The following is a 13,307-nucleotide window of genomic DNA, read 5'->3' on the forward strand; positions in this document are numbered from 1 at the left end:
AACTATATCTCACTAATCAACGAAAAAGAATGAAATGAAAAAAAATGAAGGATGTTTCCACAGATCTTTGGTCATAAATAAAATATCAATATATACACACCCAACTAAAAAATGATGAACACACAAAAGAAAAAGGTGCTGCAGTACCCCTGTAAGAATGGTGAGCAAATCTAAGTGAGTGACATGGAACTCCATATATAGGGAGTCCAACTATCAATCATCACGAGGGCGGACCCTGGAGGCCATTTTAATGAAGACCAGAATGATAACCAGCTAACTAAGGCATGGCAAAACCTCCAATATAGCCAGGCTAAAATATACTTTAATATGGAGAAATAAACATATTAATAACCTTAAGGCAGCGTTTTTCAACCACTGTGCCGCGGCACACTAGTGTGCCGTGAGATATTGTCTAGTGTGCCGTGGTAAAAATTGCAATTTCATCCGTAACATGTGGCCTCGGCTCACAAATAGACCAATCATTAGAACAGCAATGGGCAAACTATGGCCCGCGGGCCGTATACGGCCTGGCGGACCTTTTAATCCGGCCTGCGGAGCGTGATACTGTCAGGATGATCTGTCCCCCTCGACGTATCTGCGTATGTGCCGGAGATCGCCGATCGGCTGCTAATGCCTGAAACTGGCACATGCGCAGATACGTCGAGGGGGACAGATCCTCATAGGAGACAGATTTTCATGCTACACCGGAACGGCGAGAGGAACGCGCAGAGCAAAGGTAAGTGAATTGACACAGGGGGGGACTTAATATGGGGGATGAATTAATATGGGGGATGAATTACTATGGGGGATGAATTACTATGGGGCATGTATTACTATATGGGGGATGAATTACTATGGGGGATGAATTACTATATGGGGGATTAATTACTATAGGGGGGATGAATTACTATGGGGGATGAATTACTATATGGGGGATGAATTACTATATGGGGGATGAATTACTATATGGGGGATAAATTACTATATGGGGGATGAATTACTATAGGGGGGATGAATTACTATATGGGGGGTGAATTACTATATGGGGGGTGAATTACTATATGGGGGATGAATTACTATGGGGGATGAATTACTATATGGGGGATGAATTACTATATGGGGGATGAATTAGTATATGGGGGATTAATTACTATGCTTACTATGGGGGAATATTACTATACTTACTATGGATGACACATACACATCATTCATCTACTCTTGGTCCGGCCCCCGGGTCCAATATATGAACCCATTGCGGCCCTCAAGTCAAAAAGTTTTTCAATAAATTTTTTTAACATTTTCTAATGGTGGTGTGCCTCGTGATTTTTTTCATGAAAAAAGTGTGCCTTTTGCACAAAAAAGGTTGAAAAACACTGCCTTAAGGCACCCCTCCGAAACCCGGACATGATATTTTATTTATGACCACAGATATCTGTGGACACAACCTTCTTCATTTGTTTTCATTTCATTCTTTTCCTTTGATTAGTGATATATAGTTTGTCTTCACTTTACTGTATGTAGGATTAGCGCAGCACCACCTTTGCCTTGCTATTTTCTTACTATTTGGTTATATAGTTTGGTGCTAGCAGCCATTCCTGGTTTTGGGGATAGATTCATATGTTTCGCTACAAATCTAAATTTGTACAAAATTTTTGTTATTCGGATGTATCCGAATTGCAATAGCAACGAATTTCAACAAATCCAAAATAAATTATAACAAAACAATTAGTCTATATTCATTCATTCATTTCATTCGGATGACATGATGTGATAGTTTGGTCCTTTTTGTTAATGTTTGAAGCATATGAAATAACATAACGACAAAAAGGAATGATCTGAATTAATTTGGATCCATTTTGTTTTTATTTTGCATTAACATTTTTCATTCTAAAAAATGCACGACATATATGAAATGGAAACATATTTGCAATAAATACAGTAAAAAAGAAAAAAATAAAGTATAAAAGTGAAATTCCCACTTATTGTGTTTGGGTTGGATGGAGGGGGATCCATCAAACTCTCCTAATCATAACATAATGAATTCATCCAAAATTAATTTTGTGCCATTTGTTCTTTTGGATATACTTGACTTACTTACTCCAGTCAATATTGTCCGATCAGCTCATTCAATTTCTCTTTGTGAGTTGGACTAGCAGAGATGGTTCGGATTGCATAAGTAATCTTCCAAAATAATGAATTAATCTGTTAAAACTAATATAGGCAATTTTCCAAAATAAATTTGATTCGGAACAACAAATATATGAAATGAATCAGAATATACAAAATGGATTCTGAAAATGAATCATTCTAACATAACGAATATGACAAAACAAAACGATGTACGTAACTAATTAAAAAAAAAATTCCATCATGTACATCTCTAGTCATTATCTATGAATGTTTACATAAATTAGCATGTAGTACAGATAAAGTAGTTATTACTGCTTTAAAGAGACCTTGATTTTTTTTCCTTTCTCTTTACAAATATAGAATTGACCTGAAAATGTCAGGAAACCATTGTGGTTATAAACTTGATGAAGCTCAAGCTATTCTGAATGAAATGAAAGCCATCAAAAAAGCGATCAGTTCAGGAGAACGAGAGAAACGGGAGCTAATACAGGTAACATATGGATGAAAATTGCTTGGTTGCATCCTGTAGAAAACACAATTTTAGTGTCAAAGTGATATATTTCATTAAAAAACTGTTGCCATTCTAGCATGGGCTTTGTTTTTGTTCACATCATGTTTACCGTTTACTCTTTAACAGGCAATTGGCCTTGGCTATTTTATCTACCTTGACAATATGATGCTTGCATACATGCGAGTCAGGCGAACATGAGTGTGTTTATTTTTGTGGATGATTACCTTCAAACACATTGGTCCAGTTTGTGGTTATTAATTATATTTGTATACCCACTTAGGGGTATATTTATAAATTATTTGCCCAGTAGGCTTGAGAGAGATGCACAACATTGCCCCAATGCAAAGCTTTATTAAATTCCCATTTTGAATATGAGTTCAGTTTTGGACACCAGTACACTAAAAGGATGTTGTGGAACTGGAAAGAGTGCAGAGAAAGGCAAATACGGTACATTAATAACTGACATAGATGCATTATCTTTGAGGAAATATTAACAGAACAGATGGTATATGAGTAAACTTGGTGGAAAGTTCTTCACTTAGCTGTCATCACAAATGTTAGGCGGCACCTTGAGAAACAGTCATTTACTGTAAAATCCTTTTCATGACTAGACTTTCCAGGGGGGATATCAGACCATTTGTGCATAAGCCCTGTTCCTAGAACAATGGCAAGAAAAGGAAGGCCAAACATTCAACAAGCCAAAGACATTGTACTCAAAACTAGAATAGAAGGGCAGAGCCTACATACTCCAGTGATTTAAAGTAAAACTTTAGGCAAAACCTTTTTTTTTTTTTTCTCCATTTTGGATAGAGCAAGGGAGGGTTATAATCCCATTGAGGAAATTTCCCTTTACTTTCTGTCTCATAGCCAAATAGGAAGTGAGAGGAAATCCCTGCAAATTATGGGAATTCCTTGGGGACCACCAGATCACCAGAACTAGTGTCGCCAATGGAAGATATCCCCTCTATTACTTTTTTGGGGACAACCCAAAATTTGATTTTAATGATTTTTCAATGATAATGGTAAACAGGACAAATAGAGAAGGTAAATCTCCCTAACGGGCACAGATGGCAATAAAAACTGACAAGCATTCTAATCCATCTCCAATCTAAAATGAAAAAAAAAGTTTAGCCTTTAATTACACTTTTTAACCTAAAATTATTTTTTTTAAAACTTTTTGTTGTCAGCTGAAAACTGAGCAATCCAGCTCATCTGTTCGTGACTCCTCACAGTTGTTTGCACAGCTAGCAATTAGCTGTTAGGGACAGATGACCGTGGCTGGACACAGACAGACTGCATGTATTGAAGCTTCGTTCTTAAACTGGCGGTAAATTAGAGCCCTATATGCAGCCTGGGTACAGAATGCAGTGTCTTCCCCAAGCACAATGTAATGGATTTGTAGATATTATACACTTAACTGCATCCTAATCCCTGATTCTTACGCTATCTCAGCTCCTAATTGCATAGCATCTACAAAAATAATCCTGTAAAATCTCAACACATTTTTTGCACTTAAAATGATTAATTCACTTTATCAGCAATCTTTGTTTTTTTTAATGCTTTTGTAGATATATTAGGTTAATTTATTTTGAACATTAATTCAGTTGTATTAATATTATACCAGTAACAAATACTGGCCTGATGCTACTTAAAAGTATGATTTATAGTTGGAATTTTTTTTTTTTTTTTTACAGAGTCTTGCCAAGTTGAAAAATGGCTTTGTCATTGACAAAGGATCTCAGTCAGATCTCTGGACCAGTGAGACTTCTTTGAATAGCTCATGTCTATCTTTGCGCAGAAATGTTAGTTCCCAGACTGATATTTCCGGAAATGTAAGTATATATTTTAGGAAATGTTAGCATACTGTAATAATTTTTATGTTCTATAATATGTGTGAGCCAAGCAAGTTTGCAAAGTTGTAACAGAAAAAAGGTGAATGAAGACAGTTCTGTTTGTTCTAGAGAAAGAGGCTGACAGTGAAACTGTCACTGTCATTTAAATACATGTACCTCAAAGATTAACATGCAGTGAATGTTTGTGCCAGATTCACTTCTTTATAAATATGCCATTATGAGACATATTCACTGTAAGAGTTCAGCATCATTCATAATTGCTCCCTTTTATGTTCTAAAGTAGTACTGCAACAGTGTAACCTTGCCCTAACTACTTCTTAAAGTGATTGTAAAACTTAAAATTTATTTTTTTAAACTAACAAAGAAATCATACTTACCTGCTTCAATTTTGTGCAGAGCAGACCCGATCCTCGTCTTCTCTGGTCCCTCCGTCGGCATTTCCGGTTCCTTCCCCATGCCAAGTGCTTCGCTTGCTTTTGGGGGACCCATACAGGTTCGCTTTTGAGCCAGCTCTGTGTGTCCATAGAGGCAGAGCTGTGTTTGTCCACTGACACACAGAGCTGTCATTGCTGTGTCTGAGCCAATGAGGAGGGAGTGAGCTGAGAGAGCCTCTGCTTTTGTTCACATTGTTGGATCGACATCAGGCTCATGTATGTATAAGGGGGGGTTTTGTGAGCATTGAAGGTTTTTTTACCTTAATGCAGAGAGTTCATTAAGGTAAGAGAACCTTCAGCCTTTGAAACCACTTTAATTGTGCATATGTTAGGCGTGCAAATGTATAATCTGCTGTGGTAAATCTGTCTCAGTTGGCAGCCGAGAATTCCAAGTGCAGGGGTTGCAAATCCAAATGTAGACTCACATATACTTATATATGTGTGTGTGTGTGTGTGTGTGTGTGTGTGTGTGTGTGTGTGTGTGTATATATATATATATATATATATATGTGTGTGTGTGTGTATATATATATATACACACACACACAAAAGTATTGGGACTCCTGCCTTTACATGCACATGAACTTTAATGGCATCCTAGTCTGTAGGGTTCAAAATATTGAGTTGGCCCACCCTATAACAGTTTCAACTCTTCTGGAAAGGTTGTCCACAAGGTTTAAGAGTGTGTCTATGAGAATGTTTGACCATTCTTCCAGAAGCACATTTGTGAGGCCAAGCACTGATGTCAGATGAGGACAATCACCTTAAGTCTTTGCATATGACACATGAGCAATTGATTTGTCGCAAAAGGTAATCGGCAGTATGGGAAGTTATGGTAAGAAGGTTCCAAAGCACAATCCCATAGCAAATAAGCCTATATAACAGTATAACAGTGGTCTATACAGTATGTCTGTCTAAAAAAAAAAAAAAAAAAAATTGTGATTCCAAAGCAGTAAGTTGCTGACTTACCATCCAGTGGGCTTACTGCTCACCTGATTCAGATAGATATGGCAAATAAATTCATAAACAGGATAATAAAAGCATCAGATGTAAGGGCACTGGTCATGGAATGCAATCTCTCCTTCCCTGTATTGGTCTCAAAAATGCTGCTGGAGGATCCTTCGTTGTCCCACTCAGGCCAGTCCGTTACCTTGTCTGTTAATCCTGAAGTAGCTGTATGAGAAATGCCAACAAGGACTCTCGCTCCTCAAACCAGGCAGAGTACACCTTCAGACTGGCCAGTCATGAAGCACCTCTTTTGAGTGTCAAGAGGCACTTCAAAACTGAAACAAAAGAGAGAAAATTATGGAAGTGCAGCCTTTTTTTTAAAAAAATTAAATGCTTTCCATTCAGTGACATCGGAGGCACTTCCATAGATTTGGGTTTCCATGGGACAGACCCCTTTAAATGGAGATTATCACTCTGAAACAGGAATGAATGGCAATCATAATTTATACAGGATAACAAGTTGTATAGATCTGTATGGTACTTCATGGAAACAGAGAATTTGGCAAGAACAGTCAATATTTAAAACCAGTCTCTGTTTTTGAATGCAGAAAACACTATTGAAATACTCCATTGAGGGTTTTTCCAGTGCCGTAATACTGTGGTAACTATGATAATTACCATAGACGGGTGTTGCCTAAATCAAACAGGTGCTTGCTTTATTTTCCCAACCTGCATTTAGGCCCCATGTACACTGGATACTTGTGAATGATGTAAACCGACTGCTGGAAAACGTAGGTTAAAAAAGTCTGTTTAGCTGCGTTTGCATACCGCGTTTATGCGCGTTTGCGTTTAGAAGCGGTTTTTAAAGATAAGCACAGGAGAACCTCCCAAATGCCCAGTATGCACTGGAAAGTGGTAAATTATTAACTATTTCAGACTGTTTCAGAGAAATACAGAGTAGAAGCAGAGAGAGCAGTATGTGTTGAGATTAGCTTAGGTGGGAGTTGCTCATTAACATTTCTTTTATTTCCAAGGATGGGAAAGGTGCCTAGTGGAGGTAGTCATTAAGGCCACCTGGCAGGGGGTCTTCATGAGGAATTTGAGGTGTGAATGGTCATTAACATATCTTTTGTTTCCAAGGGTGGGAGAGGTCTGAGGTGTGAATTGGTCATTACAATGTGTAACAAGCTTGGTAGGAACATCCTTTGTTCAGTGTTTTGTCCATTTGAGTACCTTGAAAACAATTTGCATGCATTCTTCATGATGAAAAAAGGCTCTGGACAGCATCTGGAAATGGAACCGTTAAAACGCTTCTAAACACAAACTCTTATAAACGCGGTTAGCCATGTTTACAAGCGTTTGAAACGCTGATAAAATCTACTCCTGAACGCAAGTTTATTGCGCTCAAAAAAAGGACTGTAAACTTAACTGCCTGTAAACGACTGTGAACGACATAGTGTACATGGACACATAGGAAGGCATTAGGGAGAGTTCAGGGGCTGCTGAAAAAAACGCAGAAAAGCTCCTGAATGTGAGTTTATCTACTGCAGTGTACATGAGCCCTAACGGATAGGTTCACCTTTTGGAACATGTTACATGTTCCACCCATATTTAGGGTGGAACATGTAACATATTCCAGCTCCTACCCCAATCCCTCCCCTCAATGTGACAGCGGGCGGGGGTTCTTCTCCCCACACCTGCTGTCACTTTTTAAAAGCAGCATGGCTGTGCAGGGTTCTGCCCACACAGTCACATCATTCATTCAAAGATTGCTGTGAATGACTAAAATACAAGAACTGTCTGCCACCGTGGCACAGACTTGTAGATTCAGTTGGCTGTGTGGTGCTGATGAGCACTCTGAAAGCCAGAGGACATGTCAATGGACTATGAAATGGGCTGAAAGCTGGAGGACATCTCTGTAGCAGCCTGACATTGCACAGGCTTCTGCAGGAAAAAAATTCTAAAAGCACAATTTTATTTTACAATTTTATTTCTGCAAAAATATTATGTTTTCTGTAAAGGCACACTTAGCCTTTAAAATATGGTAGCATTGGGATTCTTATTTGCACACTTTCCTATTTTAGAGCAGAGAAGGAAAGGTTTGGCTAATGTAACAGTAGCGATGTACCTAAAGGATTTAAAATCACCTGTCTTGTTGTGTAGTGTTTACATCAAAAAGAGTAAATGTAAAATTATTTTCTTGATCAGTATGACAACTTAAACATTATAAATGTGTATCTTTGCTTTCCCAGCTTGCTTTGAAAAGTAATAACCAGTTGGCTGAGAAGGTCAGATTACAACTTCAATATGAGGAGGCGAAGAGACGGTAATTGCTGTTTTATGTTTTTTGTCTTTTTTTTTTTTTTTTTTTATATATATGTTTTTTTTTGGTTTGTTGCTAACAGGTAATTTTTGTAACTTTTCATGTACAAGTTTGTTGGATACAAAACAAATGCATCTTTGTAACTGCACATCCTTCTACTAGTATAACCTAATTTTTTACGTTTAAAAAAATTTAACCTTCAGTTGGAGGTCATCTCCCGTGGTGCAGGGACTCTGGGACCTTTAGTGATCAGGTTCAAGTATCCTCATATGTCACCCAGGTATGATCGTATGGAGTTCATGCATACTGCAATGACCCCTCTAGCTGAGCTTCAGCGTGTTTAACAGTTTTGCAACCTCTTACAACTTAACTGCAGCAGTTATTGACCATCTCTTATATCCATATGAACATTAGGATAGTCCAAGGTAAAACAATCAGATTGGTATAAAATCAAAAATTATGCAAGTCATATTTCAGTTATGGAAGGTTATTGTAAAGCCTGTAGCTTTTAATAGAAGTGTTCGATTCATGTAATGGGAATTTACAGCTGTATCAGATATAATATTGAAAGCCATACCTCCCATCACGTATACATTTTCGGGTTTCCCTTTTCGAAAGAACAAATGACTTGCAGATAGGGCGTAAACGTGTAATCCTGTCTAATGGTAAATGCGTGTGTATAGACAACGGTTTTACGTAAATAGAGCCCATAATTGCTTGCTAAGAGAAAATAGACTGTTTTATTTATCAGAGTTTTTTTATATGTATAACTTAAGTCTACAACTGTAATATTTTTTTTTTTTTGTTGCTTAAAGTTTTATGATTAACCTGTGTTATCAGAATAGGAGACTATGACCCCTTTTTTTTTAGGTCTGTCTGCATGTTCCTTAAAAGATCCATAGGATATACTTCATGTGAGCTGGATATTCAGCGTTGGAAATACATTTAAGTTTGTCTTTCTGCAGTCATAGCCACAGGCTAGAATGTAAAAATCTGAATGTGAAATCATGCAGTTGACATAAAGAATCTAAATATTAAAGCCAAACTACATCTTGGTAAAAAGGTGCAGTAAAACATTTGCTTTTATCTCATCCTAGAATATCCAATGTAAAAATACAGCTGGCAAGACTGGACAGTGAGGCTTGGCCTGGTGTTCTTGACTCTGAACGTGATCGGCTGATCTTAATAAATGAGAAAGAGGAGCTCTTAAAAGAGATGCGCTTTATTAGTCCAAGAAAATGGAGTCAGTCTGATGTGGAACGACTAGAAACTGAAAAGAAACAATTAGAAGAAGATTTGCAAGCTGCAAGAGATACCCAAAGCAAAGCATTGACTGAAAGGTAAGGAGTTAATAGAATCAATTTATTTACATCAGATAGCTTAAGGATGATCCTAATATTACATAGTTTTATACTAACACAAATTGAGAAATTACACGTTCTTAGTATTAAATATGCATATTTATCTTTTAGACATTTTAATGCCCACGTCTGGGCATTTTTATATTGTCCTTAGCAAGTGTTTACAATAATAAGCAGCTCTGCAATGCCCACTTCCTTTTGGCACTGTCCCCCATACTGTTTTCTTTCCACCACTGAATAAACTCAGCCTTCCATGTTAATTTACATCTAGCAACATTCAATTTGAAAGACTTAAACAAGTGCAGAAAGTTATGGACCCTAAAGTGGGTGTAACCATGGCACATTTACAGTGCAATGATGCATGCAGTGCTGCTATCCGCATCATTGGGGACTACTCGCTAGCAGAAGATGAAGACAACCCTGCATGCTATGTCATCAGTCTGAATGCTTTGATATTACTATGAATTTTTAAAAACAAATGGCTTACAGGGCTTATGTGAATTCAACCTCCCTCCAGTCAAAAAAAAAAATTATTCTTGAAATGCATTTGAAAGCCTGACCTCTACGATGCATTGTTCTTTTCTAGCCCAGTTTGGGTGTGCAGGAAATATTATTAGGACCAAAATTATAACATCCAACAGATGCACAAACCCTTGTTTTCTTTTAGCTTATTTTAGCTCAGAAACTGTTGAACTATAAAGATGTAGAAAACAGGCACCATACTGCATACCTCCCGAATTCAGCTCCATTCAAGTGGGTGGTACTTGTTGAATCTTAGACGTTTTTGCTTTTACAAGTGATTGATAAAAATAATACCTGTGAATTATTGTTTTAGCAAGTTCTCGGTTTGCTGACCTCCTCTAGGAATGCTACCTAAATCCATTTATTTCTGTTACACAGTTCCCCCTAAATTGTTAGAAGATGCAATTTGAAAATGGATAGAAAACTGGCTAAAACATGCAGCAGAGCTCTGGCAAATGCTTATTACCTGGCAAAGTCCTGAGGCACAGATTCTGTGCATGCATATAAACCTGTTGCAGGGCGCTTTGCCAGGTCCTACAAACCACGATAGTTCATCCCAGATTAATACACTGCCTCCTGGGATTTGTGATGTGGACATTCCAGGAGGTGGTGTGTAGGGGATACTATCCACTTTAAAAACTCTGCTGCAGGCGTTGTTGTTCAGTACTTTGACGTTACTGCAGATAACAAAGTAATATATAATAACACACACATTTTTTTCTTGAAATATTATTGTCGGTTTTTATTTATGTATTTTTTTTATTCAAATATTTTTATTGAAATTTTAACATACAAAGAAGAAAAAAAACAAAGTAAAATGCAATGATCAATCTTGTTCGATTCACATTTGGGAAAATTGAGACATGGAAAGGAAAGTTAAGAGACAAGAGAAGGTTCCCCACCTAGTGGCCGGGGAGCCTGTGTATCCTTAATTTATTTACATGAGAGGTATGCTCGGTCTGTTGTGAACCGTTTAAGAAAACTAGTGAGGTGTAAATATTGGGGGGAACATGAAATTAAGGGGGGGATGGAGCGTAAGAAAAAACATGGAGAGGGGGGAGGGGGGGAAGAGGAAGAGCACCAATGAAGTACTGGTATGGAGTATTATATCCATTACAGATAGTAATCATGTTATTACGCATCTGGGATTGTTTAACCATCGCGACCAATGACTTGTAAATTTGTGGAGGGAGGAATTATAAATTGCTATTCTTCTCTCCATTGCACATTGGAGGTTAAGGTCAGATATGAGGCGGGAAACTGATGGGACGGTGATGGATCTCCATAGTCTGGTGATGTTAGTTTTTGCAGCTGCTAAGATGTGGATGATAATGGTACGTACGTTTATCGGGAATGTGTCTATTCCAATGTGGAGAAGCGCCAAGGCGGGATTTGGAGTTACTAAAGTTCCAGAGAGTAAGGAAATTATCTGGAATACTTTGTTCCAGTACGACTTGAGCGATTTACATGCCCAAAGGATGTGGAAAAGTGTTCCTTTTTCTCCGCAATGTCTCCAGCAGGTGTTCGCATGTTGAGGGTAAAAGAGGGCTAATTTAGTTGGGGTTAGATACCAATGATGTAGTATTTTTAAATATGTTTCCCAATGGGAACTACATTTGGAAGCTTTAAAGGTGATGGCAAATGTTTTTTCCCAAATGTATGGGGTTATTGTTTGGCAAAGATTCTGCTCCCAATTGATTAAGGAAGAAGTATGTGTAGTAAATTGTGTCTCGGTAATGAGTGAATAGAAGGTCGAAATTCCTTTCTTAGGATACTGTTTCCTTTGATAGAAATTCTGTGTAGTTGCAGGAGTCTCTATTTCGATTGGTATTTTTGCTGTGTTAATGGAGTGGGTTATGCGCATATAGGTATATTGTTCCCTATCAGGAAGATGAAATTTCCGCTGGATAACAGAGAAGGAGTCTAATTTATGATTCGTGTAAATGTCTTTTATGTAAAGTATACCGTGGCTTCTCCATGTTGATATATTTAGGTGAGGAGTGATGAAGTGTAAGGACATCAGGGGAGTGGGGCTTTTCACACTGCTTGTGTTGCCTTGAGCGCGGGTTGAGAAATCAAACCAAGCATTTAGAGAAGCCTGTATGCAGGGGTGTGTTTGCAGGGTTTTAGGTTGAACTGCTCTGGGTATGAATAGTATGTCTGTTATTGCGTGTGGTAGGCCCAAGGAGGTTTCCATTTTGGTCCATATCTTCTCTTCGGTAGGGTGCCACCAGAAGAAAAGCTGGTCTAGTAAAGCGGCTTGGTAGTATGATTTCAAGTGAGGAAGACCCGCTCCACCTCTGGAGGGAGGGCGTAGTAATAGATTCGCAGAGCATCTGGGTCTGCTAGAGTTCCATAGAAATTTGTTTATTAGAGATTGAAGTTTAGCGAAAAAGATGTGTGTGAGTGGTATAGGAAGCGTCCGAAATATATATAGTATTTTAGGTAATATGCACATTTTCACCGTTGCTACTCTGCCTAGAGTCGATAGTGTGGATGTGCGTAAGCATTTTAGTTCTTGAGGAATGGTTTATGGAGTTTTTGATCCTTCGATGTCGGATCTTCCTATCATTGTGAAGCAGAATTCACCAAGCGTTGGATTGTTCACCCACTAATAGGGAGCGTGAGCTGGGATTAGACCGTCGTGAGACAAAATATGGTTTGAAATTAGTTGTGTAGAGTTGGTTAGTAGTTGCAGTGAGTTTGATCCCTAGATAGGGTATGCTATGTGTTTCCCATGTAAAGGGAAAATGTGTGGATATTAAGGCTTGGGTTTCAATAGGTGTGTGTAGGTTTAGTATAGATGATTTAGGTTCGTTAAGTTTGTAGTATGAAACATCTGCGTATATGTGTACGTATTGAGCGAAGTGAATTATAAGGGTTCGTAATCATAAGGATAATATCATCTGCAAAGAGACTAAGTTTGTGTTCATATTGGTGAAGTTTAATTCCCGTGAAGGCTGGGTCGCTTCTAAGATTGGTTGCTAATGGTTCAATAAGTAAGGCAAAAATTATGGGGGACAGAGGGCATCCTTGTCTGGTGCCGTTTGATATGCAGAAAGGCTGTGAGAGTGTACCGTTGGTCAGTACTCTGGCAGTGGGTTTGGAGTAGAGAGAGAGAATTGCTGAAAGCATCCAGTCTGTTATTCCGAATTTTTGTAAAGTAAGGTTCATAAATTGCCAGTGGATTCGATCAAATGCTTTTTCCGCATCTAGTGATAGGAG

At 38.1% G+C, this 13,307-nt stretch overlaps 1 protein-coding gene across 1 annotated transcript in view; it reads left to right on the forward strand.

The window, feature by feature from the left end:
• Window positions 1-13,307, forward strand: part of WWC1 (WW and C2 domain containing 1) — a 115,490-nt gene that overhangs the window by 39,277 nt on the left and 62,906 nt on the right. The window contains exons 5-8 of the mRNA XM_089659607.1: window positions 2,491-2,620; window positions 4,336-4,473; window positions 8,129-8,202; window positions 9,297-9,539. Of these exons, the coding sequence (XP_089515733.1) occupies window positions 2,491-2,620; window positions 4,336-4,473; window positions 8,129-8,202; window positions 9,297-9,539 (585 nt within the window). The remainder of the gene's footprint in view (window positions 1-2,490; window positions 2,621-4,335; window positions 4,474-8,128; window positions 8,203-9,296; window positions 9,540-13,307) is intronic.

The sequence above is a fragment of the Staurois parvus genome, unplaced genomic scaffold (assembly GCF_062004578.1).
Source record: "Staurois parvus isolate SC_StPar_1 unplaced genomic scaffold, SC_StPar_1.0 ptg001171l, whole genome shotgun sequence".
In the NCBI taxonomy this organism is placed as follows: Eukaryota; Metazoa; Chordata; class Amphibia; order Anura; family Ranidae; genus Staurois; species Staurois parvus.